We start from the raw sequence: 19,780 nt of genomic DNA on the forward strand, positions 1-19,780 counted from the left end.
GGACTCTTGAACTCTTTCAAGTTCTATTTTACTCCCACTGTCCTCCCCTAGGGTAAACATTTTCTCTACGAAGACGATATGTCGTGAGACGAAGACTTTCTTCATGATAATAGAATTTATATTCAAATGTCTCCTTTGAATATCCTCACAAATACGTATTTATCAGATTTAGTGTCAAACTTATCTGATTCAAGGCGTTTCAAATAAGCGTCATGGCCCCAAACTTTCATATAAGATAAATTGGGACTTTTGCCTTTCCATAACTCGTATGGAGTTCTGTTAACCAATTTAGATGGGACATGATTTATTGTGTTGCACACTGCAATCAATACATGACCCCAAAACAATTTTGGAAAATTTTTATGGCTTGTTATTAATCGCATTATATCTAATAGTTAACGATTCTTAATTTAAAAAGGGGAGAATTAAAAAAAAAAAAAAAAAGAAAAAAAAAAGAGGAAAAAGTCAAAAAACAGAACATGCATGTTTGGCCATGATTTGGAAAATTTCCTATATGTTAGTTAAGATTAAAATAAATATTTCTTTTGAATTGTTAAGGTTGGAAAAAAATTACTCTTTAACATAAGTAATCATTTAGAAAGAAAAAATTAACATACTCTTCACACCTTGTGTGATTGCTTCATTTTAAAATAGCCAAACACGCCCTAAAGCAAGACAAATTTTTTGTTCCTTAAAAATAATTAGCGTATCAGGTTACAAGGACCAAAAAAATCTGTGCCGTGCCGAGTTGGCTAAACTGCCACCACTAACGCCGGCCACTCCGCCCACACCACAACCTTCTCATTTCAACTTACTGATATAACACAAGCCCCAATTTTACATTCCTTTAGCCTCCTTCCTTCTTTCCAAATTATTCGTCCCCTTATCATAAACCCTAATCAATTTGGGAAGATTAGTTTACCTATATTACGAATTATGCAAACCACGTCAGTTATATTCAACACAAAGCTCCTTTTGTCTCCGATTCATGCCAGTAATTACTATTATAATGACAAAAATTCTCGTTATTCTCCAGTGATTGCTCATCAATGTAAGAAATCTAGTGTAACTCTGCGTCCTCATAGACGCCGCTGCAGCCGTCCTTATCTTATCAATCCCCAGGTATGTATTACTATTACCACGGTTTGGCCTCTTTTTAGTGGATTTTAAATTACATACAACGTGGGATTGAGGGCTGTAAATTGTTTTGGTATTTGGATATAGACTGAACTCTTGCATTTTTGCATACTAGAATAATGAGGCTTTAGCTGTCTGGATAATGGATTATTTTGTTCAATAATTTGATTAATTGTTAGCTGTATAAAGGAAAAAAAATTGATTTTTGTTTTTTTGCGGTGCTGTGAAAATATAGTATTGATAGAATTTCCATTTCAATTATTGCCTTCTAGATGAAACAAATACAATATTTTGATAAGTACGTTTATCCATGTTTAGTTCCATGGAAATGGAACTCTGAAGTAAAATCAGTTCCAACCTAAAATCTTTTTGGACTGCTTTTCCAAGCTTTGCATTCCATATAAGCAAAAATAGCTTCCAGGCTTTTCAATATGTATGGTAAGGCTCCTAAATGGTTGCAAATTATTGCATGAGTAAACTTGAAAATAGACTGCACAACAATACTACTTGAAGCTTGAACTGCTCATATCCCCTCGCTCATAGTCTTAACCTGTTAATATCATGTTATTGTTAAAACTGGAATAAAGGCCAGTAGTTTCTTTGATAGGGAACTTTAGCGGAAGAACATTTCACAGTTGTACTCCATCTGTCCATATTGAATAGCGGTGATTTGAATTGGTCCAAAGTATTTATGTTGACTGATGAAAGTAGATATTTCATATAATTTTTAATTCATACCCTTGACACTAACGACCAAAATCCATATCAATTACACCGGATCGCTTAATCGGGAAAGTAAAAACAATCCATTGTTTAGTAGAGGTTAACACTTTGTTCTATTTATACAAGGAAATGGCATGTTTCAAAATTTTGCGGCTCAGAAAATAAATTGCTTGCGTATTTACATGAATCTATATGTAAAGGAAGAAAAAAAATAAGTTCCTCATAAAAACAAAAAGATCCCTTTCGTCTAGTCTTTGTCGAATACAGCCCTTTTCTTTTTCCACATAAAACTTTGTTTTTCTGATTTGCATGACATCCTTTTCACATCACCATGTTTACATATTACTCACTTCCATCCTTTATTGCAGAATACATGGAGAAGATCTTCGGAACTTAACGAATTCTTACCTCAAGCGCGTTCGTTGGATAGCTGTAGGCATGTCTCTTGCTTCAGCTCTCATAAAAGAAAGCAGGCCTGTTTTAGCAGATTGAACACTGGGGTCTTCCTTGAAAAGTCGACTTTCCATCTATCAAGAAAAAAACTTGACAATGCTAAAGTAAGCCATAACTAGTGTTGCTGGACCCTCTGTGATTACTTACATGTTCGTAAATGTATGATAAAAAGCTTTTCACTATTTGCATCACAACTTGGTTTTCTTATTTGTTAGATTGATAAGGAGGAGGATGGATGGTAATTTTTTACTGCTTGATTTTGTATTATAATCGATCTTATTTCTGTCACTAGAGTTGTTTTCTCCCGGCCTTTTCCTGCTAGTTTCTTTTTTTTTTCCTGAGTATTTCTTCATATGTTTCTACACTAAAATACATATCAAATGATTTACATTCTCCCCAGCTCACTAGCATTTGTTTACCCTTTCGAAGCTGTCTTATTACGACTTTTATAATTTGACACATTTACAACTCTTTTTGTATCTTGTAAGTTGCAATTGTACTACTTGTTACAAAACTATTTGTCAAATGAGATATTTGGGTATTTGTTTTTTAGTTACTTTCATTCTTTTAGCGGACATCAAAATAGCAAGTATTTGGCAATTTTGTCTGTTTAGTGACTTCAACAAGTCCAGTTTTTTTCTTAACAAATACTTCCACGTTGACACCCACTCTTTTCATTATATCATGTTGATTTACAGGTCCAACAAGTTCACGTTCCAATGGCTACTGTGGGCCCTGAAGAGCCACATGCAGCAAGTACAACCTGGCCTGATGGTGTTGTGGAAAAACAGGGTTTGGATTTTTTAGATCCAGAAGTAGAAAGAACAGAATTTAAGCAGTTTTTGAGCTACGAGCTTCCATCTCACCCAAAACTTCACAAAGGGCAATTAAAAAATGGTCTTCGCTACATCATTTTGCCTAACAAAGTCCCTCCAAATAGGTAGTATTGTTTCGCAGTAATTAAAAGTCACATGATGCTCTGTCGATTACTATCAATGCAACTGTTAGATTATAATGATACGTGAAAGACATGGTTTATTGAAATTGAAAAATAGATCGATAACTTACAACTATGCAAATCCTTATATCTATTTTTAATTTTCTAATAATCTCTTTCATTCTTCCCTACCTTGTGGTAGGAAAATAAAATCTAGTTCTTTATGTGTATCATCCTTTTATCAAAACAAGGTGCACGAGGGTTGAAATTTGATTTGCTGTGCCACGTAGAAAAGATATACAGCATTTTTCATTTCTTGCTTTCTATTGTTCCTCTCTTATCCTTGCCGGGAAGAACAACATAAATTTGTTAGTGTATCTCATCTTTCCCAGTTTTGTCGCTTTAGCGAGACATTCTTTTATAGTACAATCAAAAGAAATTTGATGGCTCCGACTTCTCTCATTGTCTTACTCTTGCGCATATTGGTATGCCTTGTGACATATAGGTGTGAAGCTCACATGGAAGTGCATGTGGGATCAATTGATGAGGACGATGATGAGCAAGGAATAGCCCATATGATTGAACATGTAGCATTCCTTGGGAGTAAGAAACGTGAGAAACTTCTTGGAACTGGTGCACGATCAAATGCTTATACAGATTTCCATCATACTGTGTTTCATATTCATTCACCAACCAGTACAAAGGTTTATTGCACTTATTTTCTTCTGCTCCCATTTCATTAGTTTTTTCCCCTTTTCAATTCTGGTTATATATATATATATATATTTTAATTTTTTTTTCTAAATTTTAGCCTCCTGAGATAATAGAAGTTAGAACGGAATCACAATTTTAGATGAAGTGATAAGCAACTAAGGTGCATAAAAATTAGGACAGTCGAAGTGAAGGAAAACATTTCTTCCTTATCCCCAAGATGTAAATAGCATGAATATGATTCATCTCATGCATGAAGTATTTCTGTATATTTGTATAGTAGAAACGTTTGAAACTCAAAACAAACCCGCCACCGTTTGTCATTTTTTTTTTTTTTTTTTTTTTTTTTTTTTTTTTTTAAACAAAACCCGCTAATGAGCCACGACAATATCAGTTTCTTTACCATTAGTTTTCTGTCTCTACTTTATGATTATTTTGCCGTATTTGCCCATCAATATATTTTCAATGGTCTTACTCTATAGTCTTTGATCTCCAGGACTCTGATGGTGATTTACTGCCAGTTGTTCTGGATGCTTTGAATGAGGTATAATAAGTCCTTTCCTTTTTCTATTGATTTGTATCTTTTGTTTATATTGTTAGAGCTATAAACATCTTTATACTTTTTTAGCTATACACTGTTTACTCTTCTTGCCATATGAATTTTATTGACTGATAAATTGTAATTTTTATCGCACATAGATTGCTTTCCACCCGAAATTTCTAGCTTCTCGAGTTGAAAAAGAAAGACGTGCAATTTTGTCAGAACTACAGATGATGAATACCATAGAGTATCGTGTTGATTGCCAGGTAACACAACAATTGGTGGTCATAGGGTGGTCCTAGTTTGTTACTCCCTCCTTTCCATAAATATAGGTTTGCTTCCATTTTCATGCAGATTAAGAAAATGTATTGATATAGTTGGAAATATAAATTTTCATTTACATTTTTCCTAATACGCCTTGTTGATAACAAGGCACATTAAATAGGGCCATATTCGAAAAATTGAGAAATTAATTGTACTCTCAACAAGGAAAGTGACCTATAATTTGAGACAGACGAAAAAGAAATGCAAGCCTATCTTTATGAATGGTGGGACTACTATTTTTGTTTTTCATTATTTACCAATTTCTTCTTTTCCTTTGTTGATCATAGTTGTTACAACACTTGCATTCTGAAAACAAGTTGAGCAAAAGATTCCCTATTGGATTGGAAGAGCAGATTAAAAAATGGGATGCAGATAAAATCCGAAGATTCCACGAGCGTTGGTACTTTCCAGCAAATGCCACCTTGTACATTGTGGGGGACATTGACAACATTTCAAAGACGGTTAACCAAATTGAAGTATGTGATTTGTGGTTTGTAATTGATCTTTAGAAGATTATGTTAGTTAGAATCATCAGTTCAAGCTTTGTACCCTAATCAACATGAATATTCAGCCATTTGAAATGGTAGTTACGTGCAAGTCTTTTGCAGGCTGTTTTTGGACAGACTGTTGCCGAAAGTGATATGGCTGCAGCTTCTACTTCAAGTGCTTTTGGTGCAATGGCTAATTTTCTTGCTCCTAAGCTGGGAGTTGGGTTGACTGGTGGTTTACCTCATGAAAGGTCATCTGTTCCCGCGGAGCAATTGAAAAACTTTAGGAAGGAAAGACATGCCATTCGTCCTCCTGTTGAGCATAATTGGTCTCTTCCTGGAAGCAATATCAATGCAAAGCCTCCTCAAATATTTCAGCATGAATTGCTCCAGAATTTCTCTATTAATATGTTTTGCAAGGTGAAGAAATTTGCTAACTATTATTGGCTCAGTTATCATGCGGTGCCTATGCAAGTAATTTCTGCCTTTTTGTGTCCTCTGTAGGACTTCTTTTATTTGTTGAATTTACATATTTTATTTATCTTCAGAAAAAATTCTTTCTTTTTGAGTCGGAAGAGGGGTTGCGCTGGGTAATTTCCTATTTGGGCCCCATTTGTTTCCCATTCTTTGGCCACAAAAATAAAAAATATGATCGTTATCCATCACATCAAGCCACCATATTTGACTTCTTCTCTCTTGTGTGAGTCCCGCACCAGTTATATTTTTCATTCTCATTCTTATAAGAATGGGAATCAAACGGGGGCTAGAATTCAAGGTTGGACACCAAATCTTCATATTTTTGTTTCACTCATGGATAAGCTTATCAAACATATTCAAGATGAGGTCATTTGATATATTTATTTGATTTAACAGCTTTAGGTCATCGCTTGCCTACCAAAACTACAACATCCCCTGATACACTTAAGGCTCTATGATTTCTCACTCTGTTTGATTGAACTTGTGTTTATGATAAAATATTTTGCTGTTGTAGTAGTAATAGCTAGAGATGATATTATTTTGTTTGTTGATAGTGGGGCTATATTCCACAGGATGTTGTACCTATTCTTTTTTCTATGTTCTTGTATTCTGGACTTTTATCATTATTATTTTTTACAAGTTCTATGCTATTTTGTATCAGATCCCTGTCAACAAGGTCCGCACATATGGTGATTTGCGAAATGTGCTGATGAAGAGGATATTTCTTTCTGCTTTGCATTTTCGTATTAACACAAGATACAAGGTGCATTGATTTCCTTTTCCTTTTAATTCCGGTGTTATACAGCTCCAGAAAATCTATCATAAAAAGCCTTCTCTAGTTACGTGGAGGTGTTTTTGATGTATCCGTGGAAATGAGTTACATAAGTGGGCTATATTTTTCAATAGTTAGTGTGATGAATAATGACATTTCATGGGTTTGAAATTCGCTTGACTTCTTGCAATTCGTTAGAGAAAGTGAGTAAATTAGTAAAGAAATTCTCTCCCCAACTTTAAATTTGTGCTGAATATTGCAATTTCCATTGTCTTCCAATATGCATGTAGGAACAACGGGTAGGATCTTTAAGCTCTGATAGATTGATTGAGGACAGCTTTAGAATTTCTTTCATGAAGCCTTCCGTGATGAATTATAATGGTGGGTTTTGATGTGGAGTATGTAGCCAATGAATTATATGATGAGTCAGGGATGAGTTGTTGAGGAAAGGATGTTTAGTTATTTTTTGGGAGACAGTTTGGGTTTTGGAAAACAGTACCCAGGGATAGTGTTTAGAAGGGGGGCAAGTAGAGGACAGAGCTTTACCTGCGCAATGGTTAGACAAGTACACAAAGCATGCTCATAAAGATCACTTGTACTTTTGATTTCAAAGAATACTTGTAGTTAGTTGTAGGCACTTTTATGAATTATTTGGGTCTTAATATTTAAAATTGTGGATAAATAACATGTAATTAACATCACTTATTTATTTTATCTCCTAATATTTTTTGTTATTTGTTGATAGGGAAGAAGCTCTACCCGCTAAATAATGAAAGGGATTGAAAGAAAATAGGATTATTTGCTGTGATCGAAGTAATCACTAGAGATTTAGTGCTTAAGGCTTAAAACTCAACGAAAACAGAATTTTTTGAGAAACTGAACTGTTTAGTTGTTATGTTTGTTGTAATAATCAGGCCTTTTAAGGACTCCAAAGCCTACTTTAACTAGGAAAACTTAAATCACTAGGAAAAAGTGAATCTATTTCTAGCAGGAAACCCACCAGGGGACTAAATCAAGACTAATGAAAAACTTTTTTTTAATAACTAATCGAATTTCAAGTTAATAATAAGAATACTTGAGGAGAAGGATTCGAAAATTTTAACTTTTGCTCCTGCATTGTTTGCCCGATAAATAGGTGCTTTTAATATGTAACATTAGTTTTGCATTAGAGCTACCTTCTTCCTTTTCTAATTTGAAGGGTTTTACAGAGTTCAAATCCACCATTTACTTCAGTTGAATTGGACCATAGTGACTCTGGAAGAGAAGGTTGCACAGTTACCACTCTCACAGTGACTGCTGAACCTCAAAATTGGCGAAATGCAATTAAAGTTTCCGTGCAGGAGGTTTGTCATTTCATATCTTAATTTCATTCATTATCTACATGCACAGACGTCTACCCTCCTTCACCCTCTTACTCAGTAGAATCTAATGTTCGGGAAATCATAGCATTAATGTGATTGGTGATGGTAAATATTAGTATTTTATAATGCTTTTCTTGTCTAGAAATTTCTAATGACACAGTTAAGGTTGTTCCCATGTGTTATGCCGTTAAAATATGTGAATTTTGTGCCTTCCAGGTTAGAAGGCTTAAAGAATTTGGTGTTACAAAAGGCGAATTGGCCCGTTATTTGGATGCACTACTAAAAGATAGTGAACAGCTGGCTGCTATGATTGATAACGTATCATCAGTGGATAATTTAGATTTCATTATGGAGAGCGAAGCACTTGGTCACACTGTGATGGATCAAAGACAAGGACATGAGAGTTTGGTTGCTGTTGCTGGCACGGTTACCCTCGAGGAGGTAATACTTAATTCTTTCCTCTCTGAATGGTGGCTCTTTACTATTTTTTCCTTTATTGTGTTGGACCAACAAAGATGCATCTTATTGACTTTTTACTCACAAAGGATTTGTCAGATATGCATGAACTAGATGCACTTTGAGACTTATTGGAAATTTGGAAGTGTGTTAAACCATTTCTGCCAAGATCATGAAAACGTGTTGGTTAATTTTGAGAGACTCAGTTGATCATTTTTTATATGTACATGTCAGGTCAATTCTATTGGTGCGAAGGTGTTGGAGTTCGTCTCTGATTATGGAAAATCATATGCACCGCTCCCAGCAGCAATTGTTGCTTGTGTTCCAAAGAAAGTGCATGTTGATGGAATTGGTGAAACCGAATTCAAGATAACACCGGAAGAGATATTAGCTGCAATTGAAACTGGTTTGAATGAAACCATAGAGGCAGAGCCTGAGGTTTTTATCTTTTACGAACCTTTATATTTACAGATCCTCTGTTATGGTGTGGGTTGTATTTAGGCCTGGGGCTCATCCTCCAGGTTTTAGAAAGATTTATGGATGAAAATTAAAAAGACTCCATTTGACTAGAAACATATATTGATAAATATTAAAATTTGTTACGAGATTTGTTTGTGCCATTGTCCTCTTCCCATCTGTTCTCTTTTACAAAAAGCATAAAATATAAAGAAATGGACAAGGTTTTTTATCCACCTTGCTTCATTATCAAGATGATATTATTGACTAGTATTTGTTTTTCAATTCTACAGCTTGAGGTGCCTAAAGAATTAATTTCCTCAGAGCAGCTTCAGGAATTAAAATTGCAGCGAAGCCCATCCTTTGTTCCCGTAGACCAAGAAACAAACGCGACAAAAATATATGAGGAGGATACAGGAATCACTCAACGACGCCTTTCTAATGGAATTCCTGTAAATTACAGGGTTAGTCATTTTTATATTTGTACTTACTCAAATATTTGACATACAAATAAATTTCTTTTCTAATTTTTGTGCCTTCGGTCGAAAACTGAATATCATTTTTCTTTTTGGTGATATTTTAGATTAAATGTTCCCTTTTCAGCTCTTGTTTCTAAAGTATCCTATTTGACTTTTGTACTTCCTACATATTGAATGCTTGAAGCTGAGTCCTACCTATGATTGGCAATTTGGCATCATATGCAGGCTCAGAGTTAAACGGCACACATATTATTCAGCTTTTCAACTCCTGCTGTTTATGTCAATCCAAATCATGAAATTTACTTTTGGAGATTACAAGTAGTACACAATTAATTGAATTTTGGTAAAAAAAAAGGGATTGTATTTGCAGAAACTTTTATAACTACACCAAAAGCATGGTGAAGTACTCCATTTTACGCCAATCAAGTACAAAAATCAAGATGTATTGTGATGCTACAACTAAGTACCTTACAAATCTTATGGTAATTTTGAAATGAGAGTTAAATGTGTGTAGTCAGTCTTTATTTCTTACCTCATATGTATATCTTGATTTCTCCATTAGTCTTGCTATATTCACAAGTTAAAAATAGTATCATCTATGGTATTGCTATGCTCTTTGTGCTGCTTTCATACTCCTTTGCTTGATTGTTGAATAAACATATGGATTCTGTTTATTTCTTTTGATGTTTGATGATATTTTCATAATTTTCTTGGTACATATTTGCATGTTGATACATAGTGTTATTGTATCAATAGATATCCAAGAGTGAAGCCAATAGCGGTGTCATGCGCCTCATAGTTGGTGGTGGACGAGCAGCTGAAAGTTCAGAGACTAAGGGAGCTGTTATTGTGGGTGTTCGAACTCTTAGTGAGGGAGGTCGAGTTGGCAATTTCACGCGTGAACAGGTGATAATTGACAAAATCATTTTTCTAGATTTTTCTGTTTGATGATTTTGAATAATTTGCTTCTGTAGCTATTTGATGTTTTCTTACCTTGCTAGATGTTTATATATGTTGCAGAAGAATAGGGTTGAGAAGGGATGCATTTTAAATTCTATTATGTTGTAATTTTTCAAGCATGTAGAGCTTTTGCATCACCTCTCTTAAGATTCCATTGTATCTGAAATTAAGCGTTTGATCCAAAAAAAAAAAAAAAAAAAAAAAAATTGCTTTGATACAGCATAATAATCCAGATCTACATAATATGGTTTTATTGCTTAATCTGCATTTTTATTCGTAACTGTTCTGTTTGGATTGAAAGTAAGAAAAAATGCTCATAACATTATCTTCAAGTTTGTGCAGTTTGATTCTTTTCTAGTATAATGTTTATTTTCTTTTATTGCTGGTTAACATCTTTGCCATACAACAAGAGCTTTAACTGTTTAAGAGGAGATATTCCTTAATTGATGTTTAGAGTAGATTGTGTGTGTGAATATTTAAAGCCTGCATAATACCCAATATCTTGGTGCCATTCTACCTCTATTCAATTGTTTAATGCTATTGTGTATTTCCATTTTGTCCAACGTGGATAGAAGTCAAAGATCTGTTAATACTACTACAAATCTATTTCTATACCACATTGCACAATATATTATCTCCTTGTGTCCACGGTGCTAGGAAGTGTTTTAATTCTTAATGTATGGCTCCAGGTAGAACTCTTCTGTGTGAATCACTTGATAAATTGCTCCCTGGAGTCAACTGAGGAGTTTATATGTATGGAGTTTCGTTTTACTTTGAGAGATAATGGGATGTGTGCAGCTTTCCAGTTACTTCATATGGTACTTGAGGTAATTCCACTGTCATTTCTCTCGTGTAAATGCTTACGTGTTACTCTATAACTAGGAATGGCAATTGGGTTCGCTGGCTCGGGCCACCCGTGGTTCTGCTTGAAAAAAGCTCGAGCCCGCTCGGCTCGAGGCTCGGAAGAACGGAACCGAGCCCCATTTTTAGGTATCGGGGAAAGCTCGAGCCGGCCTGCGTGGCTCGCCGGCTCGGAGCATATATTTAAAAAAAAAAAAATTAAAAAAAATAAATAATAAAAGGCAACGTGTTGCTGCCAGAAATAGGGCAGCAGGTTGCTGCCATGTAATTAAAAAAAAAAAATCCAAAACCAAACAAAACCTGAGCGAGCCCAGCTCAGCTCGGAAAGGTCCTAATTTTTTTTCTCGGGCCCGGAAAAAAGCTCGGATATTTTACCCGAGCCGAGCCCGAGCCTAGAATTTCGGCTCGGGAGCCGGCTTGGCTCGGTTCGTTGACATCCCTATCTATAACTAATGACCTGGTTAGTCCCTTGTGTCAATTGACAAGTTATGCATCTGTTTTGCCTATCTGCCTGCCTTCCTCCTCCACCATCCTCCTTTTTTCTTGGTATAGTTTGAGTTATGGAATCAGTTGAGTTGGTGTCTGTTGAGGTAATAGTTGGTTAACTGGACTGAGAGTGGTTGGTTACATTTATAAGGACATGAATATAGCCTGTAATACTTCACATAGAAACATGTTATGTTTGTTTCTCTGGATCAATAACTAGGGAGGATGGGGACCTAACTTTTTGAACTTTATAAATGTGGATGAGATAGGGCACTTTGCTGTCTTCCTTCTGGGATAATGATACCATTTTTACTGCTGGTGCATGTGGTTGTAGACAGTTCTGTAACCTATGCAACTGAGGACACCTTGTTCTCTGAAATGACACAAGAAGTTCAAAAGGCATACTTTATGACTGACAGTCTAGATTATTTTTCCTTTTAACAGTAGTAGTTATAGATGTACATCCGACATCTTTTTCTGGAAATTTTACAAATGCCACTTCTGTACAGCATAGTGTTTGGCTGGATGATGCATTCGATAGAGCTAGGCAGTTATACTTGTCGTATTACCGATCTATTCCGAAAAGCTTAGAACGCTCTACTGCCCACAAGCTCATGATGGCTATGCTAGATGGAGATGAACGTTTCGTTGAGCCCACACCGAGTTCATTACAACAATTAACACTAGAACGTGTAAAAGATGCAGTAATGAATCAGTTCATCACTGATAACATGGAGGTTTGAATCGTTGATCTTTTCCGTTACTTTTTTTTTTTTTTTTTGGAACAAAATATTGGCTTATTTGTAAATCATCAGCCTATGAGAGTGAAAATTTTTCTGGTTTAAGTATTGCCACTCTTTGTTCATTCATCAGGTGAGTATTGTAGGAGACTTCTCAGTGGAGGATATAGAGTCTTGCATAATGGAGTATTTGGGTACAGTCAGAGCAACAAGAGGTTCTGAGCAGGCACAAAAATACAGCCCAATTGTATTCCGACCATATACTACTGATATGCAGCATCAACAAGTGAGAATGTCACCTTCGAATGTTTTGAGTTTGGTTTTCTTTTGTATGAGTTGGACGTTTTGCTCTCGAGTATAGTCTGGTTACCTTATTCCTTTTGTGCCATAACTGTTTCCTAAACACCAACATTCTCTGAATTATGATATGCCGTATGGAGTTTTATTTATTAGCTGCTTGACAGGTATTCTTGAAAGATACAGATGAACGAGCCTGTGCATACATTGCAGGCCCTGCACCAAATCGTTGGGGATTTACTTTCGAGGGAAAGGACCTTCTCAAGTCATTCAGCAATATTGCTACATATGGTAACTGTAGTATAGTTTGAGACGTATCATATACCCCTTTTGTATATGTATAGCATGGAGATAACTGAAGCAAGAATATTGAGCTAAGTTGGGAGACCGTGAAAGCTTAACTTCTCTTATACCCTCACAGATTTTAGGCCCATGTTCATGTTATTAATAGACTTTGTGAGAATGAAATCAAGCAAAGGGAACCAAACTTTGTTCTGCTCACACTTTGCTTCAATCATCATGATTTTTTTTCTCTGAGAACTTGAAAGCTCAGACACCACTTGAAAGCTAATATGAGCTTCAAATTGAATCAAAGATAGTCTAAGCTTGTAGATTCTTATTAAGGCAACATCATATCAACTTTAATCAATACAAGTTCCACCTGCTAAACTAAAAAGCTATAATCTCAGTCATTATTGTTTTTAAAGTAACCCATCAATTTTTATATTGCAAGTACAGTGATTTGATCTATTATCTGAGTTCCATGGACTTTAAATTCCCTTTGACACCCTCACAGTTCGAGTTTTAGTCAGTATATAATTTTGAATTTATTAGTCAATATAACGATATAATCACATCTAATACAATTTCAAACCTAATTTAAAACCAACCCTTCTATAGCTCTAGTTTGTGCTTGGCTGAAATTAAACTCTAGCTGAACTTAGGTCTTTGAAACGGAAAAGATCCAGCCTAAACACGAGGGAGCATGTTGAATATAAAATATGAATAAATGAAGTCCTTAATAAAAGCTTAAGCTATACTTTCCGACTTGGGGTCCTCTTTTCATTGATGAAATGCATTTGGCTAAGTTATTTGGTGAAGGTTTTTAACATTCTCAAATTAGATCCTGCTTCAAACTAGTCTCTTCATGTGCAAGTCCTGGATGGACATAAACATGAATCCATTCCAATAGTTTACATCACAACTTCTCCCCGAAAAATATTCTAAAGTGTTGTACATTAGCTGAGGGGAAACCAGCTTATTAGTAATTGAACACGGTGATGTGTTATGCCCTTCTATGAATGTCGCAAATGATTACAAAAGTAAGGGGGTGTTTGATTCCCATTTTTCCTAAAATATATTTTCTCTGTTCTTTTCAACCATACATTCTTCATTAAAATAATATTATATGCAAATAAAAAAAATTTCCTTCTTTTTTAATCACACATTCTCCATTAATTTACTATTCCAAAATACATTCTTCAAAAATAATGGGGCTCAAACACCCCCTAAATGTAATCCTGTGCACTGCTTCAATCCTGTTCTGAATTGACAAAAATAACTGAGACGACTTCATGAAAATAATTTCCTAAATGTAGCTTGAGTTAAGTGATTTTTTGATGCAAATAAAAAAATTTCCTTCTTTTTTAATCACACATTCTCCATTAATTTACTATTCCAAAATACATTCTTCAAAAATAATGGGGCTCAAACACCCCCTAAATGTAATCCTGTGCACTGCTATAATCCTGTTCTGAATTGACAAAAATAACTGAGACGACTTCATGAAAATAATTTCCTAAATGTAGCTTGAGTTAAGTGATTTTTTCCTGCACTCAAATTCAGTTCCTTGATATATGCTTGCATTAATATCCACTGTATAATGACACTTAAGCCATATATTTTAAAGAAAAAATCTGTTTTCATATCTGCTGATTCATGAAAATAAAACTGAAATTCTATACTGTCATTCTGAAATAAATTTTCCTAGGGTTCAATTTATGCCAGAAAATGAGTGTTTGAATTGTTATCCAGATGAGCATCTAAAATTTGGGACGCAGCCTGAAGAGTTGGAGAATGCTGATATGAAACTTCAAGGGAAGTTATGCGCTCACCCATTGTTTTTTGCTATCACATTGGGACTGTTGGCAGAGATCATAAACTCTAGGTAATTTATATGGAGGCTGACATTAGATTGCATATTAGAGATTTATCTTATATGTCCTATCTCATGACAATGTGCATTTCGGAGTTAGTATGAATAGGATATAATAGTTATGATCTCATATCTCTGGTATCTTGTATATGAATCACTTTTATGGTGCCTTCTTTGAACAGCCTTACAGAGCATTAAAACTTCTTGACAAGTGAAGTAAACGTAACTTATATAACTTAAAAATCGCATACGTACACTCATCCAATTGAATTTTTTTGACACATGCCTTCTCTAAGTGCTTAGAGGACTTCGGTTTTGCTTATTTATTGACATTATCATACTTCTATATCAGTTTCTTGTAAAATGATTCTTAACAAATACATTTGTTTGTATTAAGAGTAGCTTATGATGAAAAAAGTGGGCTCCCTTCCTGAACTTGCTTTGTGATCTGGAAATTTAATGGAAAATAATTGATAAGGACCACTATAGTAGGGAGAAAATCATTTGATAAAACTCATGAACATATGAAGCTGAGTTTTACTGAGAATGGGGTTTCAAATTACTAATGGAAATTTCTGTTAATTTTTGCTAATTGTGTGTAGTTCCTCTTATTTTTGTTAGTTTTTCATTATCATGGGATTTTCCAAAGCTATTCCTTCTGTTTGTTTCTACTTGCAAATGAGCTCGTACCCCGAAGAGTTTGATCCATGACTTCAATAGTTGAGATTGCACACTGCTTTTGTCTGCATTGCATTCATTGGCAAAACTTGGATTAACCACATTCCATATCTTATTTACCACTCTTGTAGAGCTTCTCTTCAGGTCAGACTATGCTAAACATTTATCCACTTATTCGGAAGGAACGTATTTAATAAAGGAAACTTCTGGTGTAAAATTGGGCAATTGTCAGAATAGGAAAATATCAATCCAAAAGGTCCTTTGGCATGCTTTTCATCTAGACTATATCCTTGGATGGATAATGCATTTTTTTTTCAGTCATGGTCCAACATTGTCAATACAAAGGATTTTGTTAAATTTAAAAATATATGTTTTCTATCATTTTTTTTCCTTGGTCTTTGTATAGGCTCTTTACAACAGTCAGAGATTCACTTGGATTGACGTATGATGTATCTTTTGAATTGAACCTGTTTGATCGGTTGAAGCTTGGGTGGTATGTAATCTCAGTGACATCCACTCCTGGAAAGGTGTGTGCTTCTCCATCTATATAATTTCTTCTGATTTTATGCTCCTCATAGATGACTTTCTAGCTAATTAATTTGTATACAGGTACATAAAGCTGTTGATGCTTGCAAGAATGTCCTCCGGGGTCTGCATAGTAACAGGATTGCCCCCAGAGAGTTGGATCGGGTTAGTTGTCTTACAGAATGATTTCGTTCTTTAGTAAATTATACTTTTGGTTTCTTTCTTTTTAAGTGATTGGGTTAGAAATATGGAAGACTCCTAATATCCTTGAATAGCTTAGGTTTGTAGTAATGCTGAAATAGGATTGGAAAAACCTGCAGGATTAAGGGAATGACAATGTCATTAACGAGGGGAAAATTTTAGCTTTTGGTGGTTGCATATAAGGAACTGTTGTGGGCTGCTGTGAGCCCATGGACAAAAATCATGGTTGTTTTGGTTGGCTGACATAAAGACATTAAACGTCAGAATAGCTGATATCCTTTAAAAAGTTGTCATGAAAATCCATACTGCACTTCTATGGTTCAAAATTGTATGTGCCTCCTCTTGGCAATCAAAAGTATAACTAATGTGCCCAGCGCCTTTAAACTCTAATTTTAACAAATTTTATTGCTATTATCACCAAAAGCTACTTTACTCAAAAAAGTCTTAGCTCATACTATTCTGAGATCAGCTACATGAATTGTTTCCCCTATCTTGATCTATTAACAGCCAACTTCGAATTTAAATAGCGAATTCTGGGATCCTTTTCAATTACCTTAGTCATGTGATTTTAAGTTGACCTCTTTCTTAAGGTCTATGTTAATACTAGTTCATTACTATTCCTAATTAGTATATCCTGCAGTTTCCATTGGATATGCCTTGGAACATCTGAAACTGTTGTCTCACAAATCCATCATAACATTTTTCTGGCTTCCCTTCAACTTTTGCTACCTTTATTCTGAGAAAGAATACAAAATCCTGCTACCGAGATTGCAACATAGATTTGAAAACTTCATATTTAACAATCTTCAATGAATGGGGATTATTTTTTACATGGGAACTTTTGGGATTCTAAAAGTGCTAAAATGATAATAGCCATTACCTATGTTTAATTATATGAAGGCTGAAACTGAGCTGACTCTTTTCTAAATCAATGCTCTGAGATGAACATGATTCAGAGTTGCTCATTTTTTTTTGTTGACAGGCAAAACGAACATTGCTGATGCGACATGAAGCTGAAATCAAGTCAAATGCTTATTGGCTTGGATTGATGGCTCACTTGCAAGCGGCATCTGTCCCTAGGAAGGTAAAGTTGAAATCTTTACTTCTTATTCATCTGGGAAGGAAACAAAATAATACAAAAAAATATAAGATATGATATATCACCGGGCAGAGCCTGAAGGCCCTGAACTTTATGAGTTTGAAAGAGTATGCGGTTTCTTTGGCACTTTCACTTTGTAATTTTTCCTTGGACTCAAGTTCTGACCATCTTTCTGGTTGCCAGGATATTTCTTGCATTAAGGATCTCACTTTGCTGTATGAGTCTGCTACTGTTGAAGACATATATATTGCCTATGAACAGCTGAAGATAGATGAGAATTCCTTGTACTCGTGCATTGGAATTGCTGGGGCTCAGGCTGGAGAAGAAGTCATAGGTGAAGACATAATTCTGTAAAACAATTTTTGTGAAAAACTTAAATGGTTAGTGTTTTCTTTTACCAAGTTATGATGAACTCAATATTATGCTACAGCTACAACAGAGGAGGAAGAATTGGCAGAGGGCCTCCCCAGTGTTATTCCTATAGGGCGGGGTTCATCTACTATGACAAGACCAACAACTTGAAGTTCATGATGCAAATGCACTGCAGATATTGAGCATATGAGGTACATTTCTTGGGCACTGATGTAATAACTCTTCCATCTGCAATATGATGAAGTTAAAAGGAAAAATTAAATTTTAAACAAACCCTGATGAACTCAATATTATGCTACAGCTACAACAGAGGAGGAAGAATTGGCAGAGGGCCTCCCCAGTGTTATTCCTATAGGGCGGGGTTCATCTACTATGACAAGACCAACAACTTGAAGTTCATGATGCAAATGCACTGCAGATATTGAGCATATGAGGTACATTTCTTGGGCACTGATGTAATAACTCTTCCATCTGCAATATGATGAAGTTAAAAGGAAAAATTAAATTTTAAACAAACCCTTGGCCTGGAGAGCAACGATAAAATGTAAGGGGATAATCGTCGTTATTAAAATGATATACGACCGGTAAGTTTATCTGCATCATAGAATGTGTTATGGAAAAAATCTGGTTGATTAATAACATCAATTTTGTCTTCATTTATTAGCTTGGTTTTATTTGATCTCTAGATTTGTCCTCTATCAGTTGAAACTTTGTTTGAGCAAAGCATTCAATGTTTCCCAAAACAATCAATAGATTATTCTCTACTCGTGATTCATTTGTCAGGTTGAAGATGGTTTCACGTAAAAGGTTTGCTCCAACAGGATTTATACTCTTGTAGATTTGTGGCAAACAATAAAAGGACCAACTAGTACTCGGGTGTTTTTCTCTGAGAGTGCTAGTTATGCTCTGAAAAAAATTAAGCGATCATGGTGTGACTGGTGATATGGAACTGCCAGGGCATCTCTTCATTCATTCATGACAAAAGGATGAATTTAAGGTTGGAATTAATCACAGCATATATTATGTATTCTGTTATTCATATAGGTTTATTCATTCCGAAATTTTATGTTAGTCATCCCGGATTACATTTCCTCCCTTTCCTGACGGGTGATGGATGGTGAAATTTGTTGTCCTAGCTGATGCATCAGATACATATAATTCTTGAAAAATTTACAAGTGGCTGATGAGATTTTTCATGTTGTATCATACATTGGAAATAAAAATTCCAGTTTCACTGTTCTTACCAGTAAAGATTTTTTGGTAGTGCTGTACATTTTTCTGTCACCTCCATGGGAAGATAAAAAGTGAGCAATGCATTTGTTTCTTGATGGGTAAGGTGAAAATCTTGCTTACTATACCGTCCATTTCTAGTTTGCCTCTTTCGTCCCAGGTTGTGTGAATGAATCACACTTTGTTTCTATCTGTTAAATTCTAGTAGGAATGACTCGATAATATTATGATTAAAGACGAGATATGAGACAATCGTCAATTGTTTAGTTTAAGTTTAATGCACCAAAGATCGTCGTGATTAACCTAAGATGGGATAGTTGCTGTGCGATGAGCAAGCAGAGAGGAACCAACGTGTCCAGTAACTTGAAATTATTATTAATTTGTTAAGGTTTCAATAGCTTGAACCTTTTTGAGCATCTTCAATGCAACTGTGAATTACATAAATACTTTTGCCACAAATAGACAATGTTCAAAATATGCTCTTCACAATACAACTGTTTAAGAGCATCTTCAAGAGAAACAGGAGATGTGATTTATTTTGAAGTGCCAACTTTTAAAATCATGTTTTAAGAAATTTTTTAAATTAATACTTTTATTTAGAGAGTGAGTTTTGCTATTCAAATTTGAAGAGCGAACTCACTCTATATAATTAAATGCGTTTGAAGTGTATCAATTTTTAATGTAGGAAAATAAGAAAAACACTAAAGAAAAGCTTGTTAAGTGTTAGATATGGATAGAGAAAAGTAATAAATATTTTTTAAGAGTGATAAAATTAAGTGTTCATTGTAAAGAGTTTGTTGGAGTAATTCAAAATTTTAGTTCTCTAAATGATATAATATGCTCTTTAAAAATAGAGAGACT

At 34.9% G+C, this 19,780-nt stretch overlaps 1 protein-coding gene across 1 annotated transcript; it reads left to right on the forward strand.

Annotated features, from left to right (window-relative positions):
- The first annotated feature begins 707 nt into the window (after positions 1-707).
- Positions 708-18,962, forward strand: LOC111365293 (stromal processing peptidase, chloroplastic). The gene is made up of 25 exons (XM_022985740.1): positions 708-1,122; positions 2,229-2,417; positions 3,012-3,253; positions 3,756-3,954; positions 4,458-4,505; positions 4,661-4,768; positions 5,114-5,302; positions 5,435-5,734; positions 6,453-6,554; positions 7,772-7,906; positions 8,141-8,365; positions 8,615-8,818; positions 9,130-9,300; positions 10,072-10,221; positions 10,965-11,102; positions 12,132-12,359; positions 12,496-12,648; positions 12,827-12,950; positions 14,694-14,826; positions 15,899-16,019; positions 16,102-16,182; positions 17,201-17,302; positions 17,501-17,651; positions 17,748-17,880; positions 18,473-18,962. The coding sequence occupies exons 1-24, from the start codon at positions 937-939 to the stop codon at positions 17,837-17,839; spliced, it is 3,771 nt and encodes a 1,256-aa protein (XP_022841508.1). The 5' UTR covers positions 708-936; the 3' UTR covers positions 17,840-17,880; positions 18,473-18,962.
- The last annotated feature ends 818 nt before the right edge of the window (positions 18,963-19,780 follow it).

The sequence above is a fragment of the Olea europaea genome, chromosome 17 (assembly GCF_002742605.1).
Source record: "Olea europaea var. sylvestris chromosome 17, O_europaea_v1, whole genome shotgun sequence".
NCBI classification, from domain to species: Eukaryota; Viridiplantae; Streptophyta; class Magnoliopsida; order Lamiales; family Oleaceae; genus Olea; species Olea europaea.

Excerpts from the sequence above, each read along its gene's own strand:
- LOC111365293 (XM_022985740.1), top strand. The coding sequence starts at position 937 with ATGCAAACCACGTCAGTTATATTCAACACAAAGCTCCTTTTGTCTCCG. Across the intron at positions 8,819-9,129 it reads CCATAGAGGCAGAGCCTGAG|CTTGAGGTGCCTAAAGAATT; the intron begins GTTTTTATCTTT and ends TCAATTCTACAG. Across the intron at positions 14,827-15,898 it reads GCAGAGATCATAAACTCTAG|GCTCTTTACAACAGTCAGAG; the intron begins GTAATTTATATG and ends GTCTTTGTATAG.